The sequence below is a fragment of the Typopeltis vanoorti genome, chromosome 15, assembly GCF_054136105.1.
Source record: "Typopeltis vanoorti isolate ZY-2024b chromosome 15, IOZ_Tvanoo_1.0, whole genome shotgun sequence".
Taxonomy (NCBI): domain Eukaryota; kingdom Metazoa; phylum Arthropoda; class Arachnida; order Uropygi; family Thelyphonidae; genus Typopeltis; species Typopeltis vanoorti.
Genome location: NC_143563.1, coordinates 104890607 through 104913700, shown reverse-complemented (window position 1 = coordinate 104913700; position 23094 = coordinate 104890607). Strand labels below are relative to the sequence as shown.

General features: G+C 35.5%; 1 protein-coding gene across 1 annotated transcript in view; it reads right to left on the bottom strand.

The window, feature by feature from the left end:
• LOC150099051 (neuron navigator 2-like) overlaps nucleotides 1-23094 on the bottom strand; it is a 636174-nt gene that overhangs the window by 56931 nt on the left and 556149 nt on the right. Inside the window, exons 29-30 of the mRNA XM_090405801.1 lie at nucleotides 20869-20979; nucleotides 17354-17458 (exon numbers count right to left, since the gene is read on the bottom strand). Of these exons, the coding sequence (XP_090261927.1) occupies nucleotides 17354-17458; nucleotides 20869-20979 (216 nt within the window). The remainder of the gene's footprint in view (nucleotides 1-17353; nucleotides 17459-20868; nucleotides 20980-23094) is intronic.

The following is a 23094-nucleotide window of genomic DNA, read 5'->3' as shown; positions in this document are numbered from 1 at the left end:
CCCTGTACTCGCAAATATTTACTTAGAGGATTTTGAAACCAAGGCTCTCTCTTTCTTTATTTTAACACCTAAAGTTTAGGAACTCTATGTAGATGATGTCTTCATTATTTGGAGCCATGGACATGATTCCCTTATAGATTTCCTTGAACATCTCAATAGCCGACATCATAGTATTAAGTTTACTGCAGAGCTTGAAATGGATAATTCGCTGCCTTTTCTTGATGTCAAACTGACCTGCTCTTCTGGTAAACTCGAAATATCGATATATAGAAAGCCCACACATACCAACAGATATCTGCATAGTCAGTCCCATCACTTCCCTCCTCATAAGCTTGGAATAATTTCCACCTTGGGACATAGAGCCTGTTCTCTTCTGGAAGACCCAAATGAACTTCTTACAGAAATAAACCATCTCAAAACTTCTTTCAAAGTTAATGGATATCCCAAGAGAATCATTGAAAGATTCCTTAATCCTCCTAGACATCGTTCAGAAGAAACAAATAGATTCAAAGGCAATATTTCTATTCCTTACATAAGTACAGTTTCACATAAATTAGCAAAAGTTCTAAGAAAATACAATATCAGAACCTTGTTTACTCCACTTCCAAAGATCCGTTTCTTAATAAGCCACCCAAAACCTTGTCATCATCATCATCTCAAATACCGTAGTGTATACAAAATATTGTGTGACTGTGATATTCCTTATTTTGGGCAGACAGACAAATCTGTTGAATTGTGTATAGAAGAACACATGAGGGACATTACTTACAAGAGACAGCGAGCCAGTGCATTATCAAGTCATATCCTTTTTTTGGCTAATCCTAATGATGAGACCAAAGTCGCAAAGTCTGCTGGGAAAAATCTACTAAAATCTTCCATTGCAATGATGAACTAGAGAGAAAAATCGTGGAATCTAGGGAAATCATCTTCAATCCTGTTCATCTAAATAATAACTTGAGCTACAACCTCCCAGATAGTCATTCAGCTGTAATCATGTACTAATGTTCACGAGATGCTACTAGCACGTACTTTCCGAACAATACAACAAACGAAAGAACAGTTTAAATACAACCACAACGATTTAATGTCAATTATGTTTAGAAACTCTCTATGATGTTAATAGTTTATTTAAGCTTCAGTGCTTTAGTGTTTTTTCTTTCTTTTATAATGTCACCTGATGAAGGCTAATACAAGCCGAAACTAGTCGTATTTTTATATTAAAAACTTTTTACTTAAATCTCGGTTCTAGTCATTCAATTATTTTTAAAAAATATGTATGTTAAACGAGTTAATAATCATTTTTTGATATATATATATATATATATATATATATATATATATATATATAGAAAGTTTTTTAACTTGGGTATATTATGACCATTAAAAACTAAGTTTATATAAAATTATAAACACAATGTGGTACTCACTTAAAGGTCAAACCTGTATAACTGAAAGAAGGTCTCCACATAGCCTTTAAAGGAATGCAGAGAACCGACCAGGGCTTCTGACATAATGTCCAATCTTCACCGTCTCGTGGTGCACCCTGTTGGATATCTACCTGGATACTGAACGAACAAAGATGGGCTGGCAATTTGGGAATTAGCCGACCAAATTATATTCTTATTGGTTAAACCAAAATAAAAAAAAATGATGGTACATGACAAAATTTTATGTCGGCTAGTGTGTCCCCCGGTTTCACCAGGGAACCAGGACAAACAGCGATAAGTCAGCTACTGGAACAAATCTGAAAACACACGCCAACTCAACATCACCAGAGTTAAGGATCGGTACTATCAACATAAGAAGCCTGAATAGCAAAGAACTGGAGCTAGCTGAGCAATTAGATAAGTACCAGATCGACATAATAGAGGGGACTGAAACAAAAAAGACAAACTGGTGAGATCTTTCTGAGCAATAAATACAAAATGTTATATTCAGGCAATAACAATCAAGGAAAAGAAGGAGTAGCCATAGTATTCAACACAAAATACAAGGCTAATCTTCTTGAATAGCAGGCAGTCTTAAGTAGAGTGATGTGGGCAAATATGAGAATGGGGAACTGGACAATGAGACTTATTTGTGCCTATGGTTTCACAGAAGGTTCTACTAAGGTAGAAGTGGAGGAATTTTTTGATGCTTTAGAAAAAGCAACTGACACAATGAAAAAGGAAAAGTTGGTCCTTGTTGGAGAGCTGAATAGCAGAGTAGGAAATGATTGTCAGACATACAAAAATATTTTTGGAAAATTTGGAGAAAAGAGCAAAGCTAATAATAATAGCAAATAACTGTTGGATTTCTGCTCAGGACTGGTTATTACTAACACCATGTTCCAACATAAAAATGTGCAGAAATTCACATGGAGAGAAGAGGCAAGGAATAAGAAAAGTTTCATTGACTATGTTATTGCTGATAGTGGTGTTTTCTCCCTGGTGCAGGACACCAGTGTACAGAGGATTTGAAATTAGAAGTGATCACTATTTAGTCTTGAGTAGGATAAAATTGAATTTCATATTGAAAAGAAGAATATATAAAAATGTTTTAAAGTGAATAAAAGTTGAGCAGCTTTCAGATGTAAACTGTAGCTAAAATACACAAAGATTATTGAAGAGAAACTGAAAGAGTTTGAGAACAGGAACCAGACCTTGGAGATTCAGTCGCAAGCCTTGAAGAAAACCCTGATTGATTCAGCCAGAGGGGCATGTGTTGAGGTTGTTTGCAATGATAGAAAAATCAGAACTCCATGGTGGACACAGGAAGTTAAAGAGGCAGTGAAGGAAAAGAAGAACACATACCAAAATTTCCTTGCAAATAAGTCAGCTTTTGCTCTTAGAGAATACAGAGACAAATGTAAGAAAGTGAAACACTGCGTAAATCTAGCTAAACAAAAGTCATGGGAGGACTTTGGCAAGAAACATAGAAAATAAATATCAAGAAGGTGGTAAGATATTCTGGAGGTTGTTGAAGAAGCTTAGAAATGGAGGAAAGAGTGCTGTAAAAGGAGTTAGAGATGATAAAGATGACACGAAAACAGGAGAAAAAGATATCCTTGAAGTATGGAGTAATTACTTCGAAAAATTGCTAAATGAAACAAGCAGTGATAGCACAGTGTTAAAAAAACACTCAACAGGTATACAGTCAGGAATACATATCCATACTTGAAGTAGAAAAAGCCATCAGAGGCTTGAAATGTGGAAAGGCAGCAGGAGTAGATGATATTCGACCAGAAATGCTGAAGAATTGTGGTATAAAAGTCTTACAGTGGCTGCACTGCATAGTTCAGAAAGCCTGGACAGAGGGACGAATTCCCGATGATTGGAGTAGAGCTCTAATAGTGCCCATATATAAAAAGAGAAATAAAACTGAATGTGAGAATTACAGAGGTATTTCCCTACTGAGTGTTCCTGGCAAGATCTATGCAAGTATACTTGAGAAACGGTTGAGAAGAATTGTGGAAGAAAAGCTTGGTGAAGAAAACAAGCTGGATTTAGGCCAAATAGAGGCTGTCAGGATCAGATCTTCACTTTACGACAAATAGTCGAGAAAGCATGGGAATATAACAAAGATCTGTATTTAAGTTTTGTCGATCTGGAAAAGGCATTTGACAAGGTGCCAAGAGAGAAGCTATTCAATACGCTACAGTTATATGGTGTCAATGGGGCATTATATCAAGCAATACTTAGTCTGTATTTGAGTTGTAAGTCGGCAGTTAGAATTAAAGGATGTACAGGAAGATGGTTTAATGTTAAATCTAGTGTGAGACAAGGATGTACTTTATCCCCTCTGTTATTCATTATCTATATGGATCACATTATGAAGGAAAGTGGTATTAAACATGATATCAGAATTGGAGATGTTAATGTCAGCTCTCTGCTTTATGCGGACGATGTTATACTTCTGAATAAATCCGCTACAAGTCTGCAAGATTCCCTGACTAAATTGAATAACTGTCGTAATAGATATGGTATGAAGGTCAGCATTAAAGAGACAAAGACAATGAAAATAGGTAGAATTGTTGAAAATGTCAACTGTGTTGTGAACGGGCAACCTGTGGAACAAGTAAAACATTTCTGCTGCTTAGGCACAATTTTTAGTGAAGATGGTAAATTAAATATAGAAATAGACAACAGAATCAGCAAAGCTGGTATGGTGGGAAGTCAATTGAATAAATTCATATGGAATAAGAGAGAAATTAGTCGGAACACTAAATTAGCTGTATACAAGACCGTGTTCAAACCAGTTTTAACTTATGGATCTGAGAGCTGAGTCAGAAGTAAAACACTTGACCAAAGACTAGAGACCACAGATGAGAGTCCTGAGAAAGATTAGAGGCGTGAACAGATGGCATCAATGGCAATATCATATTAAAAATAAGGATATTAGGAAAGAACTTGACATTGTCAGCATCCAGGAATGCGTTAGCAGAGCTAATCTGAATTGGTATGGTCACTTAAACAGAATGGGCGAGGAAAGATTAGCAAAACAAGTGTTCTCTGGCAGGTTGGCAGGAAAACGACCCAGAGGAAGACCAAGATATTGGTGGATTGATACGGTACAAAGTGCCTTAGACGATAGAAATATAAGATCTGATAATGATAATATTGGAATCTTGACAAGTAACAGACTGATTTGGAGGAAAATTGTAGATGGGAAGTTAGTAATTATGTAAATTTTTCATGTAGTACTATCATATCATATCATATTTGATGATGATGATATATATACAGTCGATTCCGCTTAAATGGGACACATTGGGACTAATCCATTTTGGACCAATTAAGCGGCTGACCCAATTAAACGAACTAATAATAAATTCTAAAATAAAATATGTTTTTATTGATCGAAGTCGAAGAAGCATTGATCTAACGCTTCTTCAACTTCTGGATCCTTTCCATCACGCTTTCTTTTGGATGTTCCTTGAATTTCTTTCTGTAATGTCCACTCCTCACGCAGTTGATTTTCTTGTTGTAGGCGTCGCGCTATGGTAGATTTTGGTACACCAGTTATATCAGCAAGTCTACGATGGCTTGTATTTAATGGCTGGCTTTTAATTTTATCCAGCAAAGCAATTTTACTTGAAAGTGTAAAATCATTTCTTGGCATTTTGACAAAGATTTAAAAATTTGAAATAAAATTGACATAATAAATCGATATTGCTAGGTACAGTATATAGTATGGGTAGATTCTTAAGCAGACGCGTACTTGCCAGATGCAGGACGAAAGATAACTGATTCGCATCACGCTAGTGATGCCAAATATTAGTGTACGTAGTGATGCCAAATATTAGTGTACGTAGTGTTGCCATATTTTTGAAAAATCCATAAAATATATCAAAAATTGCTAAATTCCTTTACAGCTACTGTCCCAATTAAGTGAAAAGTTGTTCCAATAAAGCAATTAAATTATGTATTAATATGTTGGTTTGGTTTCAGTTCTTTGAGATTGGGCCCAAAAAAGCGGCTGCCCCAATTAAACGCAGTTGTATATATATATACAACTGTGTGTATATATATATATATTATATTATATTATATATATATTAGTGGGAATAGAGTAATATTCCCACTATTTCTCATTTGTCTGTCTTTAAAGTGAAAATGTGATCCTACTCACCCTTATTTGGAATGAAGCTAGTTTGTTCTCCAAGTTACTCTTCCACAATTTTTATTAATTCTTCTCAAGTATATTTGCATAAATCTTACCTGAAACACTGAGTGGGGAAATTCCTCAAATTCTCACACTGTTTTGTTTCTCCTATTTATAGATGGGTGCTCTGAGAGCTCTACTTCAGTTGTCTGGGATTCAACCTTCTGACCAAACTTAAATTATGCCATGCAGCTACTGTTTTATAAATCACCATATTTGAACACTTCTGGTTAAATATATCTACTCCAGTTACTTTGACACATTCCAGACCACTGATAGCTTTTTCTACTTCAAGGACCAGCACGTACTCTGTACTCCAGATTGCATTTCTTGAATATTTTCTACCACCGTACTGTCATTGCCTGTTTCATTTACCAATCTTTCAAAGTAATTGCTCTAAACATCTAAGATATCTTTGTGTTCAATGCCACCTTTATCATGTCTGATTCTTTTTACAATACCCTTTCATCCACTACTAAGTTTTTTCAATAGGCTCCAAAACATCATTTTGTTCCCTTCCTGATTATGTATGTTTAGAATGATTTAATTGGTTTGAGTACATGTTACTTAGTATTTAATGACTAGAATACTGAGAATTAAAAAATAAAAGCAGATTTTATTCACGACTAGTTTCGTCTTTCACAGACTTCAGGTGCAAAAAACATAAAAATAAACGGCAAGATAATGTACAGGAACTGGCTCTGAACAGTACAAAAAAACGTTAGCAAATAACTGTTAAGGTTCAAGCCTAGATAAGTTTAAAAAAACTAACTGTATTATTAGGCATACGTGTGTATTTCAGATCTCCAGCACGCCAATATTAGATAGCAGAACAGTGACAATCTGACAAGTTGTAACTGAGGTTACAACTTGTCAGATTGTCAGTTTTGCTATCCAATATTGGTGTGCTCGAGATCTGAAATGCACATATGCCTAATAATACAATTAGAGCGAGTTTTTTAAACTCATCTAGGCTTGAACCTTAACAGTTATTTGCTACTGCCTTTTTGTACTGTTCAGAGACAGTTCCTATATGGTTATCTTGCTGGTTATTTGTATGTTTTTTGCCTGAAGAAGTTCTGTGAAAGACGAAACTAGTTGTGCAAATAGAATCTGCTTTTATTTTTTAATTCTCAGTATTCTAGTCATTAAATACTAAGTAACACACACACATAATTTTTTTTTTACCAAAGTCTTGATATGACTTGTTTAATTTTACATACTGCTTCACTTTTAAATAACATTATCTGTTTTCTCATAAAGCACATATTTAATTACCTGTAGGCACTTTCAATGTGCTTCCTTCTTTTCCATGACCATTTTTTTTAACTTCCCAATTCTACAATGAAGTTCTGATTTTACTATCCTTGCAAACCTCACCACATACCTCTCTCCAGTTAAATCAATGTTTTCTTCAGTCTGCAAATGAGCCTCCAAAGTTTGTTTCTTATTTTCAAACTCATTCATTTTTTGCCTCGATAATGTATGTATATTTGATTTTAGTCTCACCTTAAAGGCAGCTTGACTTTCATTATTTTCAGAACTTACTTAACCATTTTCTTCTCAATATATTTGATTTTAGCCTGCTTAAAACTAAATGGTGATCACTTCTTACTTCAATTCCCTTAATAACTTTCATTATTTTCAGAACTTACTTAAACATTTTCTTCTCAATATATTTGATTTTAGCCCGCTTAAAACTAAATGGTGATCACTTCTTACTTCAATTCCCTTAACTAGCATGAAGATATCACTATCAGTAATAACAAAGACAATGAGAATTTTCTTATTTCTTCTGTCTTCTCTCCATGTGAATTTGTCCACATCTTTATTCTGGAAGTAGTCTATGTTCTGAACAGAAATCTGGCAGGTACTTACCATTATTATTAGTTTTCTTTTCTCCAAATTTTTCTAAAACATTTCTGTATGACTGGTATTCATTTCTTACTGAACTGTTGAGATCTCCAAGAAGATTCTTTATGTCAGGCCTTTAATGACTTGAGAATTTCCTCCACTTCCTTACGGGAACATTATGGGATCACAGGCACAAGTCTCACAGTCCGATTCTATAGTTTGATGTTTGCCCACATCATTAAACATGAAATTGTTTGTCATTTAAGATCTTTCATGTTTAGCACTGAATATCATAACTACTTCTTCCTTTCCCTGATTCTCAATTCCTGAATACAACATCTTGTAGCTGTTATCTGGGAGACTCATCTATTTTCGTCTTTGTTTTGACAATACCAATTATGTTGTTTCTAATTCCATGGCAATTTTCACTTATGCATTTGTTTTTCTTAAGATAGTTCCTATCTTGGGTTCTGCTGTTGATAAGTTTGTTTCAGTAGCTGATTTTTTTCCCCTTTTTTGCCCTGGTCCTCCAATGAAAACAGTAAAGGGGGACTTGTTTAACTGGGCATTGTGCCAGTCAGCATGAAATTTCATCCTGTTATTTAGAAGACTCTCACCTGTTTGTCTTTTTTGTTTTGATGACATCAGTTATGTCAACATGGTGCTTGTTGAATTCTTTTGCTGGTTCCACTTCTTTGCTATCGAAACTTATGTTGCATTTTTTTAAATCAGAAAAAAATGAAAAATCAGAATAAAATAAACAGAACAAAATGATATTCATTAGGGTAATTAATTTAAAAATTGGCTTAAACAGCACAGTTGTCAAAATTATATATTTCTTTCGATTTAGAAGAGAAATTTTTTTTTCTGAAAGAGTTGTTTCAAACAACACACAAACTTTTGAAATATTTTGTGTGAATGCGCATGCACATGACATCTTTCCCATTACAACACTTACCAATACAGAGCAAGTCTTTTTTTTTTTTTTTTTAATTTTGCTCTGAATAATTTTTGTATTAATTACATACAGGGTGTTCGGGATAAATTTGACAGTTTCGTAAGGAAAAAGAAAATCTTCTTTGTATCTATTAAATTTAATGAATTGACAAAAAAACATTACAGGCAGAGTTAATTACAATACTATCAACAAGATTTACTCAAAATAACCACCATTAGCATCGATCACAGCTTCAATTCTGCTTCGGAACCTCGAACAAGCTGATGCTACAGTCTCCCTGGGAAGGGCCGCAAAAACTGTTTTAATTTTATCCATTAACTGGGCTTTTGTATTACTGGAAGTGCGATTGGTGTCTTTTTCAACTGCGCCCCATACAAAATAATCCATGGGGTTAAGGTCTGGGGAGTTTTAGAACTCCCCAGACCTTAACCCCATGGATTAAGGTCTTCTTGTTTGGACTTCACCAGCCCAAACATTTGGACTGGTGAAGTCGTAGAAATTTTCAGACAACCATTTTTGACTTTTCCCAGAGGTGTGGCAAGGGGCCGAATCCTGTTGCCATACATACGGCCTACCATTGGCTACCCTTGTTATCCAGGGCTTGACTACAGTTAGCAACTCCACGAACAAAGCCCGAATTCCAATGCCAGGGTTCTTCAACACCTGTTCCTGCAGATTTGCGAGGAATTCTGCTGTACGAACGCAATCAGATCGTCTGCTAGGGATCTTTCTTCTTGCTACATCCTCGTAGTCACCATTGCAAGTCTCTAGTTCATGCCTGATTGTTTTTACTGTATTCAGGGAGCATTGGGCAGCAGTCGTAATATCCTTATTTTGATGGCGGGCACGAATCATCATGATACAAGTTATTCTCTTCCATGATTCAGGTGGGTTCCAGCTATCCATCCTTTCTGACATCTTGTATATGAATGAAGAAGGGTCCAAACTTTTAAATGAAGAGAAGTGTGTGTTAATACATGTAACTTACGGAAAAATATAATTAATTATAAATATGTCAAATTTATCCCGAACACCCTGTATATGACCTATCCAATCTTATTCTGCTAGAAAGTACACTGTCATTGGCAATATAGTGGCAAAGTCAACTCTCTCACTACAGGAAACTTATAGGCACCACAATAATTAATTATAGTGAATAGTTTGCTACAATGAATTTCTTTTAGCATAGCCCTGTACCTATGAAGCTCTTGTCAGGACTTTTCAGTAGTCTTAACAGTATAGTGTGAGTCAACTGTATCTCCTTAATGTTCTACGGTTGTGAAAAGGTTGCAAGGTTTTCTAAGGTTTGCGATCATGGAAAATCTCACTTATTAAATAGATTAACATGAAGAAATTGAAGTTTTCATTTTCTTGGTCTGGTTTGTGTAGGTGCTGTTTCTATTTAAAAGCCATTCAAAAGATTTTTTTTTCTTCTTCTTCCTCCCTTCTTCACAATAGAAACTATTTCTCAGTCATGCAGTTTCTTTCTTTTTCTAATATCAGTCACATTCTTTTGGATCACCCCCACTGAGCCAAATTGGCATCCTTTGAATTGTGTTTTCAATTTCAGAAACAAGAATCCACTAGTGCTAACTCCGAACACAGTGGGAATTTGAGCACTGTAATGGATTCGGAAGCAAGAAACCGTTTCATGTTTAATGCCCAATGAGCAGGTGCAGTGTACTGTCAAGTAGCAACAGTCAGCTATTTCATACTGCTCCCCTCTCTCTCATCTTATGCACTGATTCAGACACTATACTATCTCTTAACCATCTAGCCCTCTGAAATAAATTCATTATGAGCAATTCTATTAATATCAAAGAAAACAATCAACATTGTTTTGACTTTAGATTTTTGCATTCAAACTCTTTGCTATCTTGGAGATGTTAGTGATCATTATTCCATGCTTTGATGTTTTGGTTCTGGAATGCATTTGAAACACCATGGTTCTCTCTAAAATGGTACAATCTTGGTCAAATACTGTTGTTCCATTTTCAATTTTGATACAAGGCACTTAGCACCATGTCACTGAAACAATATCTGTGCAAGAACTACTGAAGTTATCACCAAATGCATATGCTCATTGGAAAGAGCACACTCTAGCAGTTAAAATGATATACTATTTTTCTCAATTCCATTTACATTATACTTGTATTTAAAAAAAAAAAAAAAAAAAAAAAAAAAAAAAAAAAAAAAAAAAAAATCAGTCTCATTATTTAATAGGCACGTCATGCCTAAACATAATTCAACTGGGCAACTATGAAGTTGAAATGGAAATCTTTTTGGGACTTACATCCAGAGGCAGAGTAGATAGCACTTTCATCCATAACCTTTAACAAACACATATAATATGTGTTTGTTAAAGGTTATGGTTGCATTTTCAATTTGCTCACATAGAGTGACAGCAGAGTCATATGGATAAGGGGAATGGATATACCATGATACTTAAAATGGAACATAGTTAAGGCTGTTGAGAGAATTTCACATGTGAAGTTATAACACAAATTCAAGACGATGGGATGTAAAATAGGCTTGTGACATGAATAGGAGAGAGTGGCTAACAAACATCAGAGATTGATGATGTATAGATGTGCTGATTATAAGAAAAGAGGGCAGAACAGCGGGATACTATAGAGGTCTATGTTGGGACAATGCTGTTCACCTTGTTATATTAATGACAGTGGTGATGATCTAAAGGGGAATATCCAATTATATGATGATGCAAAGATGGAGTTTGGTGATAGGGGACACATCCAATACAAAATGCCTGCAGGTTGATTTGAACAAACAGTTTCTATGACCAATGTTAATGAGTTTAATGTTGCTATGTGAAAGATTATGCATTTCCTACTCAGGATATTATATTAATGGGAATTTGTTGCAAAGTTGCTGATGAGCTAAGTCTCAACTTCATAAAGCTCTTTAATTCACTCTGGTAGTGGACAGTGAAATAAAGTTTAGAAGCAACGTTACCAAGGTCGTTTAATCATTGCAGGGAAAAGAATACTAACTTGAACAAATAAGGAAATTATTCTCCTGAAAGTATTTGATAAGACCACCATCTGATTACAGTGCTCAGATATGGTCTCCTGGGTTCCACAGAGATGAGACAGTTGAGATCTAGTGGTGGATAACCAGAATAAAGTTGATATATGGCCTGTAAGACAGACTGAAAGACGACATGAGAGAAACATTCAAGTTGGTAAAGAGATCATATGAGACAGTGATGGGCACTGAGTCCATCTTCCATGACTGTTTCCAAGAAGAGGCATGATAAGGCATAATATACTTCATCATCATCAAATTCCTGCCATGTACCCTTAAGGTGTGTACAGGATATGATAGTACTACATAAAAAATTTACATCATTACTAACTTACTATCTGCAAATTTCCTCCAAATCAGCCTGTTACTTGTCAATACTCCAACATTATCAAATCTTATATTTCTATCGTCTGAGGCACTTTGTACCCTATCAATCCACCAATATCTTGGCCTTCCTCTGGGTCATTTTCCTGCCAACCTGGCAGAGAACACTTGTTTTGCTAATCTTTCCTCGCCCATTCTGTTTAAGTGACCATACCACCTGAGATTAGCTCTGCTAACCCATTCCTGGATGGATGCTGACAATGTCAAGTTCTTTCCTAATATCCTTATTTTTAATATGATATTGCCATTGATGCCAGCTGTTCATGCCTCTAATCTTTCCCAGGACTCTCATATCTGTGGTCTCTAGTCTTTGGCCAAGTGTTTTACTTCTAACCCAGCTCTCAGATCCACAAGTTAAAACTGGTTTGAATACTGTCTTGTATACAGCTAATTTAGTATTCCGACTAATTTCTGTCTTATTCCATATAATTTATTCAATTGACTTCCTACCATACCAGCTTTGTTGATTCTGTTGTCTATTTCCATATTTAATTTACCATCTAAACTAAAAATCGCGCCTAAGTAGCTGAAATGTTTTACTTGTTCCACAGGTTCTCCATTCACAACGCAGTTGACATTTTCAACGATTCCTGCCATTTTCATTATTTTTTTTTGTTATTTTTTATATTTTAATGGAAAAAAAAAGTAGACATTGGTACGGGTTCACAAATTTTGCTTCCTGCGTATTTCGACACTTAATGAATATTAGTAAATATATGCTTATTCATATAAGTTTCATTTCAAAGCAGAAATTTAAGAATTGCAGTTTCAAATATTTCACCTGATATTGTTGTAGCAGTATTGAAACACATCCATCACATTAAATTGTTATTAAACTTCTTTTATGTTTTTAATTCTTTCTTTATTACTAATCGTTTTACATTTCATTTGCTTGTACTGCAAATGAACAATAACAATATATCCATCTATATAAAAATATAAGATAATGTGCCATGTCAAATGTGTATATAAGATGCTAAAAATATAATATTTGCATTTGATTTTTGCAATATTCCCCGTGTATGTTTTGTAATATAAATACAATAAATATTATATGTCTATATTACAATTTTTTTTTCGAAGGGGGCTGTGAAATATTTAAATTTTTCCAAAGGGGGGCCCTGACATCCAGAAGTTTGGGAAGCACTGCTTTACGCCATACAAAAACCTGGTATGAAAGAAAATTTAAGGAAGCCTGCGAAATTCTGATAAACCACCGAAATATCAACAATAATGGATGTTTGCGATTGTCTGTGGAAATACTAGTGGAGGTGGTGAGTGGTAGATGACGTTGGTGTAGTGTGTGGTCAGTTGTGGATGAGTGGAGGAGACAGAGTTGTAGAGCAGGTGCCCTCCCTTGATGAGTCGTTGGACTCCCTGGAGATGTCGTATAATAATAATAATAATGGTGGGATGAAAATTCCAAGAATCTGGATGGCACACATTCAACCTACTTAACAATTAGCATTCAGGACTCTAGGCAACCTTCAGCTAGTACTGGAAACCATTCCATACCAACTTGTTGGAATTTATATGTATAATCATGGTGTTAATATATATATATATACATACACACTAGAGGTCAGGCCAATAATTGTTGTAACAGTTCATCAATAACTTTAGCAAACCATGTAGATTGTAGTGCAGCTTGTTTCTCTGTATATAGTATATATGCTCCAGATGATGACCTTGATATAAAGGTCAAAACATCAAATGTGGATTTTGATTTATATTAAACTAAAGTTTTACTCAAAACACGGTAGTTGTCTCCATAATTTTCCAAAATGTAAACTTTGTTATATTCCCATGATTTCTCAACTATTTGTCATAAAGTGAAACTCTGATCCTGACAGCCTCTATTTGGCCTGAATCCAGCTTGTTCTTCACCAAACTTTTCTTCCACAATCCTTCTCAACCGTTTATCAAGTATACTTGCATATATCTTACCAGCAACAATCAGAAGAGAAATACCTCTGTAATTCTCACATTTGGTTATTTCCCTTTTTATACATGGGTACTATGAGAGCTCTACTCCAATCATCTAGAATTCATCCCTCTGTCCAGGACTTCTGAGCTATGCAGTGCAGCCACTGTAAGATTGTTATACTTCCATACGTGAGCATTTCTGGTCGAATATCATTTACTCCTGCTGCCTTTCCACACTTCAGTTTTTTAATGACTTTTTCTACTTCAAGTATAGATATGTATTCCTGACCACATGCCAGGTCAGTGGTTATTACTACTGTGCCATCACTGCTTGTTTCATTCAGCAATTTTTCGAAGTAATTACTCCATATTTCAAGCATATCTTTTTCTCCTGTTTTCATGTCACCTTTATCATCTCTAATTCCTTTTACAGCACTTTTTCCTCCATTTCTAAGCTTCTTCAAAAACCTCCAGAATATTTTGCCACCTTCTTGATATTTATTTTCTGTGTTCTTACCAAAGTCATCCCATGACTTTTGTAACATTTGTATCTGTATTCTCTAAGAGCACAAGCTGACTTATTTGTTGGGAACTTTTGATATGCTTTCTTCTTTTCTTTCACTGCCTCTTTAACTTCCTTTGTCCACCAGGGAGTTCTGATTTTTCTATCCTTACAGACAACCTCACTACATGCCTCTCTGGCTGAATTAATCAGTGTTTTCTTCAGGGCTCGCCACTGGATCTCCAATGTTTGGTTCCTGTTCTCAAACTCTTTCATTTTTTCTTTGAATAATGTTTGTGTATTTTAGTCTACAGTTTACATCTGAGAGCTGCTCAACTTTTATTCGCTTTAAAACTTTCTTATATGTTATTCTTTTCAATATGAAATTCAATTTTATCTTGCTCAAGACTAAATAGTGATCACTTCCAATTTCGAATCCTCTGTACACTCTGGTGTCCTGCACCAGGGAGAAAATATCACTATCGACATAACATAGTCAATGAAACTTCTCTTATTCCTTGCCTCTTCTCTCCATGTGAATTTGTGCAAATTTTTATGTTGGAACATTGTGTTAGTAATAACCAATCCATGTCCTGAGCAGAAATCCAACAGGTATTTGTCATTATTATTAGCTTTGCTCTTTTCTCCAAATTTTCACAATATATTTTTGCATGTCTGACAATCATTTCCTACTCTGCTATTTAGATCCCCAACAAGGACCACCTTTTCCTTTTTCATTGTGTCAGTTGCTTTCTCTAAAGCCTCAAAAAATTCCTCCACTTCTACTTTAGTAGAACCTTCTGTGAAACCATAAGCATAAATAAGTCTCATTGTCCAGTTCCCCATTCTCATATTTGCCCACATCGCTCTACTGGAGACTTCATACTATTCAAGCCTTGTATTTAGTGTTGAATACTATGGCTACTCCTTTTCCTTGATTGTCAATTACCTGAATAGCATTTTGTATTTGTTGCTCAAAAAGATCTCGCCAGTTTTTTGCTTTTTTTGTTTCAGTCATTCCTATTATGTCGATCTGCTAGTTATCCAATTCCTCAGCTAGTTCCATCTCTTTGCCATTCAAGCTTCTTATGTTGATAGTACCAATCTAAAACTCTGGTGATGCTGAGTTGGGGTGGGTTTCAGGATTTGTTCCAGTAGCTGACTTTTCACTGTTTGTCCTGGTTCCCAGGCAAAAAGAACAACGGGGGGCCTTGTTGAACTGGGTGACACCCCAGTTGGCATGAAATTCTGTCATTTTGTATCATCATTTTTATTTTGGTTTAAGCCAATAAGAATACAATTTGGTTGGCTAAATCCCAAATTGCAAGCCCATCCTTGTTCGTTCAGTATCCTGTGTAATATATTAGGTTGGCAAATAAGTTTGTTCAGTTTTTCAGAGTGGAATGAAACACATTTTATTTAATATATATAATACATTCTAGTCAGTTATATATTGACCCTCTTTATCATTGACCTCTTGTCATCTGTCCACCAACTTCATTATGCCACGTTCATAAAACTCCTGAGATTTACTGGAGAAAAACTGATCCAGTTGTCTTTTGACAGCCTCCTCATTAGCGAAGGTTTTCCCATTCAGAGAATTCTGCAATGATCGGAATAAGTGGTAATCGGATGGTGCCAGGTCCGGTGAATATGGAGGATGCGGCAAAACATCCCAGCCAAGAGGTAACAATTTACTCTGGGTTGTTACCAATGTGTAGAGTCTGGCGTTGTTGTGGTGAAAGACAACTTCTTTCCGATTTGCCAATTCAGGACATTTTGTGCTAATTGAATGGGCCAGTAGCGTTAACTGTGAGCAACAGACAGTTGAATCAATCCTTATGCCTGACGGTAACATCTCGTAGTGGACAACATCACTATAATCCCACCACACAGAGAGCATGATTTTCTTTGGGTGCAATCCCGCTTTTGAGGTTGTTTGCAGCGGTTCGCTCTTGTGCCCCCATGATCTTTTACGTACCATGTTATTGTACACGACCCATTTTTCATCTCCCATAATCATCCGCTTCAAAATGTGTCGTTTTCTTGGCGACATCACAGCAAATCACAGATGGATATGCGAGCAGTCATATTGGCCTCAGTCAATTAATGCGGCACTCAAACATTGAGTTTTGAAACATATCCCAGCTTGTGCAAATGGTTTTCAATGTTTGTATGGGATATGTTCAGTACTGCAGCAATCTCCTGCACTGTTTGTGACGGATTTTTGTCAATGATATCCTTCACAACACTTTAATCAACCTTGGTCGGGTGAACAGGGCGAGGTGCATCACTGACGTCGAAATCTCCAGAACGGAATTTGGCAAAGCACTTTTGGCATAAGCGTTCTGTTAAGGCACATACATCCCCATATATGTTGCATATTTTTTTATTGGCCTCCGCAGCTCGTTTGCCTTTTTTGAAATAAAAAAGCAATAAGCAATACAATAAGTGTTACTTAATTGCATTTGAAAATTTTCATGTCATTAAGACAGATCACAAATTCTATCTCCAAATAAAATTCTACCAAAAGAGTTGCAAGTAACATGCCATAAAAACTTAGTGTCAGTTGAGCCCACATGCCAGACGTGGAAGCAGCACACAAATGGTAAAGTGAAGTCCTGTCGGTACAATAAACACACAAAACACTTCCCCAACTTGAACGTTTTAAATAAACATCACTGGATACAAAGGAATTTTATAATCAATATTACCACTGATAAATGAGATTAATATCATGTGTGGAAAAACATGATATATAACGAGCCTGTGTTGGAATAAAAGCAACACGGGCTCGTTATGTATTGTTTTTGAGTACACATTTTCACAGGGAGAAGATCTCACAGGACAAATTTTGTAAATGGCATACATGCTATAAAACATTCACTGTGTTGTTGAACTATATATCAACAGATGTATATAATGTCTCTGCATACACATTATATACATCTGTTGATATTCGTGTGAGCAGGGTGTACGTCATGTGCACTTTAATTACAAATAATAATAAAGCAAATCAATGTTTCTTAATTAATGCATACCATTTTTGATATTTTGCACTAAGAAAACCGTTAAAGACTTCTCCCAGAGATCCAACATGATGTAAGTTGTCCAAAATGATAACAGTAGGAAGATCAGATGGATTACTACGTACAAATAAAATAAAAAATGCATGAGAAAAAAAAAGGTTATAAAATTCATTATGTACACAATAAAATACAGTTGATTAATACCATTTTATTACCATGTTATACATGGTAAATATAGAAAGTCTATTATAAGATATGATATTATTATATTATGATTATAGAAGTTACAAGATATTCAGAAATTGTATGCAAATAAATCTCAAAAGTTTTCTATTTCTGCAAACCAGTTGCAGGCATACTGCAACTGGCTTGCATACAAACCACTCCATTTTCCTATGCTGCTTACACCAAGGCCCAGAACAGCAAGAAAATTATCACCATGTCAGGAAAATGACAGAGAGTTAAAAGCAGGAAACTTGCATCATGCCCAAATGGCAGCCATGCCTTCTGGGCTCTAGCCAAAGCTATTGGCCATAACTTATGCCCAACACTATTAAAACCTAGATGGTAAAACTGCATCATCACTCACAAGAAAAGCCAACTCCTGGCTTCCTATTTCTCCTCCGATTCTTGCATAGCTAATCAAGGTAAATGTTCCCCAACCATTCTAAACACTCAACCTTCAATGCCATGTTTGCCCTTTCAACAGAAAGAGATCAGATAAATGTTGCTAAAGTCGGATACCACAAAAAAGTCTCCTGGTCTTCATGTTCTTCTGATGGCGTTTAACTGTTCTAAAAATCTGTGCTCCAAAGTTGACTCCCACTCAATGCTGCCTATTTATACTTTCTTATTCCACTGGCATGTATCCTGCAGTTTGGAAATTAGCTCACAACCTATTCCTTAGTTTCTCCCTTTTGTCTGGGGCATTATTTTAGCGAACAGCACCTAACCCTATGCAAATCACAAATCTGCCCGACCACTGAATACTGATCTCACATCTGGGGGGTGGTACCCATAAGAGCTTCAAACTACCATCCAATTTCTCTCATATTCTTTCTAAAGTAATGGAAAGAACCATCAACACCCAACTTCCACACTACCTTGAAGACTGATCTAATAAATAAGACAGTATAGATTCCATCATTGCTGATCAATGATGTGGAAAGGTTTGGAAAATCTCAAGTGGTTGCCCTTGATATCTCCAAGGCTTTTGACCAAATCTGGCACAAAAGTTTCTTAAGTAAACTCCCATCATTCGGTCTTCCCTCTGACTTCTGCAATTGGATAGCCAGCTTGCTGACTGGTGGACATTCACTTCGAGTGATGGCGGATAGCTCCCTATCTACCATCTATACAACTAATGCTGAGGTCCCACCAGGCTCTGTTCTCTCACCCACCCTCTTCCTTATACACACACACACACACGATATTCATCCTTCATTCAAGCTTGATTTGCTTCCTCAGCCTTAAGTAAAAGGCTGGTTATATTCTACTAATTTGACCCCTCACGAAGGGCCTATGAGTTGTGGAAATACCTTCTGAATATGAATGCTGTGCTGAACAAAGCGGCCTTTTGCAGGTGCCTGATTTTTAATCCATCTAACTTGAGTACTTCTAGATGTTTTTTCAATGTTTTAGGTATTGCATCTAAAGCACTTATTATTATGGGAACAACTTTCGTTTTCTTTTGCCAAATATATATATACTCCAGCTGACTGCCAATCCAGTAGTTTTGCTGATGACAGAACATTACACTCCTTTTTGTTTGGCAAACCTTGCAAAGCACAAATCAATCAGACCTGCAGAACTCTAACCCCTACTACCTAAACTGATCTTCAAAATATTCATCAATGGGGGTTTGGATAACCTTGTTAATTTCAATGCTAGCAAAACGCATTTCTGCATTATTTCCAAAAAGAAGAACCCTTTTCTTCCTGTCTTACCCTTGACAATAATCAAATCTCTATTCAAGAAAAGATTTACCTTCTTGGGATAACTCTAATCTGAAATCTCTCAGTATATATTGCTTCCTCTGCATCCAAAAAATTAGGTTCTGTCTTTCGTCTGGGGCATTATTTTAACTCCAAACAGCACCTAACCGAATGCAAATCACAAATCTGCCTGACCATTGAATACTAATCTCACACCTGGGGTGGTACCCATAAGAGCACCTTAAAAATACTGGATTCTATACAGAATATGATAGACTGATTGATGACCCTATTCAGTTTCAGTAGGCTGTACCTCCTGTAAATACTTCTATGTATTTACAGGAGGTACAGCCTACATAATTCCTCCACCAAAATAGGAATTCAACATAATTCCTCCACCATTTGTCAAATTCATCCAAATGCATGAAGCAGCCAATTAACACCCTCTCACAAATTTCTTCTCCTCTCCATTCATCCCTTCCACTGCTGCCCTCTGGAACAGTATGCGACCTTGTGTTTACCAGAAAATTCCTCTGCATCCAAAAAATTAGGTTCTGTCTTTCGTCTGGGGCATTATTTTAACTCCAAACAGCACCTAACCGAATGCAAATCACAAATCTGCCTGACCATTGAATACTAATCTCACACCTGGGGTGGTACCCATAAGAGCACCTTAAAAATACTGGATTCTATACAGAATATGACAGACTGATTGATGACCCTATTCAGTTTCAGTAGGCTGTACCTCCTGTAAATACTTCTATGTATTTACAGGAGGTACAGCCTACATAATTCCTCCACCAAAATAGGAATTCAACATAATTCCTCCACCATTTGTCAAATTCATCCAAATGCATGAAGCAGCCAATTAACACCCTCTCACAAATTTCTTCTCCTCTCCATTCATCCCTTCCACTGCTGCCCTCTGGAACAGTATGCGACCTTGTGTTTACCAGAAAATACAATCCACAGCTTTTCAAGTCAAATGCATGGGATAACTCTAATCTCTAAACAAGTTCCTTATTGCCTATCTATGGTACTAGGGTACTGTAGGTTGACCAACCGTTTGTGGACGGGCTCTTCATAAAAAAACACTTCACAAGGATTTGATAGGACCATATCTAGACTACTGTACTCAAATATGATACATGGGTTTTGAAGAGATGGAGAGATAATTGACATGATCGAGGGGAAGATAACCAAGATAATAAATTAGCCTAAGGAACTGTGCATACAAAGATAGACAGATGAGAAAAATATGACAAACACAAAGGCAAGTAAGGAGATCATACAATACAGATGATCCTCTGATAGAATGGTTAACCAATTCCTAGTGTTCTCTATTTCACCATTTAATGACATTTTGTTGCAGAAAGTGTGATGCTCCAATATTTTAATATATGTTGAGTTAATAAATTTGTTAAAAATAACACCACATGGAAATCTTAAAACTGAATAAACATAAGATAAGATAAGTAAACAAATGGAAAGTTCTTATAAATTTTCTTAAGAAAATAAAAACAGTTAAATCACTTCGGTAATGCAAAAATAGCGAAATCTGTGAATAAAAAAACTCAACATAAAGTTGCATACCTGCTTTCACACTGCTCAGCCACATTTGATAAATACTGCCTTAACTCCTTAGCTGACTTGTGATCTACACTAAATGTGGCAATTGAACCGGCTCTGAATTCCTTTCCATTTCTGAAATTTTTTTCAAGAAACTGTCAACATATATGTACATTATACACAATTTAATTAATCTGCTCATAAAACTTCCCTAGAAATAACTTGTGGGCATTTTTTTTGTACCACATGCGTTCATTATTTAAAGGCAGAAATAAATGAGTTGTAGAGATATTATCTGTAAAACAGTATCTCTACAAATAGTTTTTATCTTTAAATAACAAAAGCAGATTTATTATTTAGAGAATATTTTCAAGAGTGTTTATACTATGATTCTTTTGTAATGAAGAGAGCAAACAGTCTAAAAATGGAGGATTGGTATGAAGACTCAATGTTCCAAACCCAATATAGCAGGTTTCAAAAAGGAATTAAAATATCCATCAATTTTTAGATCATAAGTAGAGCTGGATATCTGATAATGATATCTCAAAATATACAAAAGCTATAACACACACACACACACACACCTTGAAATTTAACTAGAGTGAAACAATTTTTATTGATATGAAAAAACCTTTATTCTCCATTTTTGTTTAAATTTTTCATACCTTATCCTCTTAAAAATATAAAGATTTCTAACTAACAGTGTGTTAAGGCTATTCAAAATAAGATTAAGCATACAGTACTGTTTTCACTGAAATTTCCACCTGTCAACAGCTATAAACAAAAAACACTCAACAGGCATGCAATCAAGAATACATATCCATACTTGAAGTAGAACAAGCCATCAAAAGCCTGAAATGTGGAAAAGAAGCAGGAGTAGATGATATCTGACCAGAAATACACAAGAATGGAGTTATAAAAGTGTTTGCAGTGGCTGCACTGCATAGTTCAGAAGGCCTGGACAATAACAAAAGACAGACAATGAAAGTAGACAGAAGCATTGAAAATATCAGCTGCATAGACAGTATTTGTAATGAAGATGGATGGTAAATTAAATATGGAAATAGACAACAGAACCAACAAAGTCGGTATGGTAGGAAGTCAACTGAATAAATTTATGCAGAATAAGAGAGAAATTACTCAAAAGACTAAATTAGCTGCATAGAAGACAGTGTTCAAACTAATTTTAACTTATGGACCTGAGAGCTGGGGTTATAAATAAAACATTTGACCAAAGACTAGAGACCATAGATATAAGGGTTATGAAAAGATTAAGGGCGTGAACAGATGCAATTGCATTTGTTCACACCCCATCAATTGCAATATCATATTAAAAATGAGGATATTAGGAAAGAACTTGAGATTGTCAGCATACAGGAATGCGTTAGCAGAGCTAATCTCAGGTGTATGGTCACTTAAAGAGAATGGGAGAGGAAAGATTAGCAAAACAAGTGTTCTCTGCCAGGTTGGCAGGAAAAAGACCCAGAGGAAGATCAAGATATAGGTGGATTGATACAGTAAAAAGTGCCTTTAGAAGATAGAAATAGAAGGTCTGATAATGTTGGAGTCTTGACAGGCAACAGACTGATTTGGAGGAAAATTGTTGATAGGAAGTTAGTAATGATGTAAATTTTTCATGTAGTACTATCATAATATCCTGTATACCCGTTATGGATAAATGTCAGGAATTTGATGATGATCACACTTCTCCCTTCAATCTGATCTAAAGTATCAAGAGGTAAGAATTAGATTCTGTGTAAATGACTAGAAACCAGTACAAAGATAAACAAGTAGAATAGAATAAGATAAACAAAAAGAATAGTTGGATGGAAATTTGAGTTGAATGTTATTTTGGATTGAAATGGTTTATATAGTTAAAATAATCCCTCAGGGAAGAAAAACCAATATGATGATTATTAATATGTATCCACAAATGGAATTACACAGAGAAGAAATTCTGTTTGGTTCAATATAATTGTTAATTACTTAAGGTTATTTGTAAGAATCTGATGAGAGAATCCAGGATTTTCAGATGATACTGAAAATCCTGGAAACAATAATGGATTTATCACGCTTTCTTTTGCACATAGGTTGTTAGAGACATCATGAATCTAAATTATAGTTTGAACATGCAGGTGTTTTAACTTGCTAGTGCATATTACAGAATGTTTTTCAATAGACTTTTAAAATGCTGGTACTTTCATAAGATTTTTTAAAGAGGAACTGTCCTAATCTCCAAAAATGGTGTAA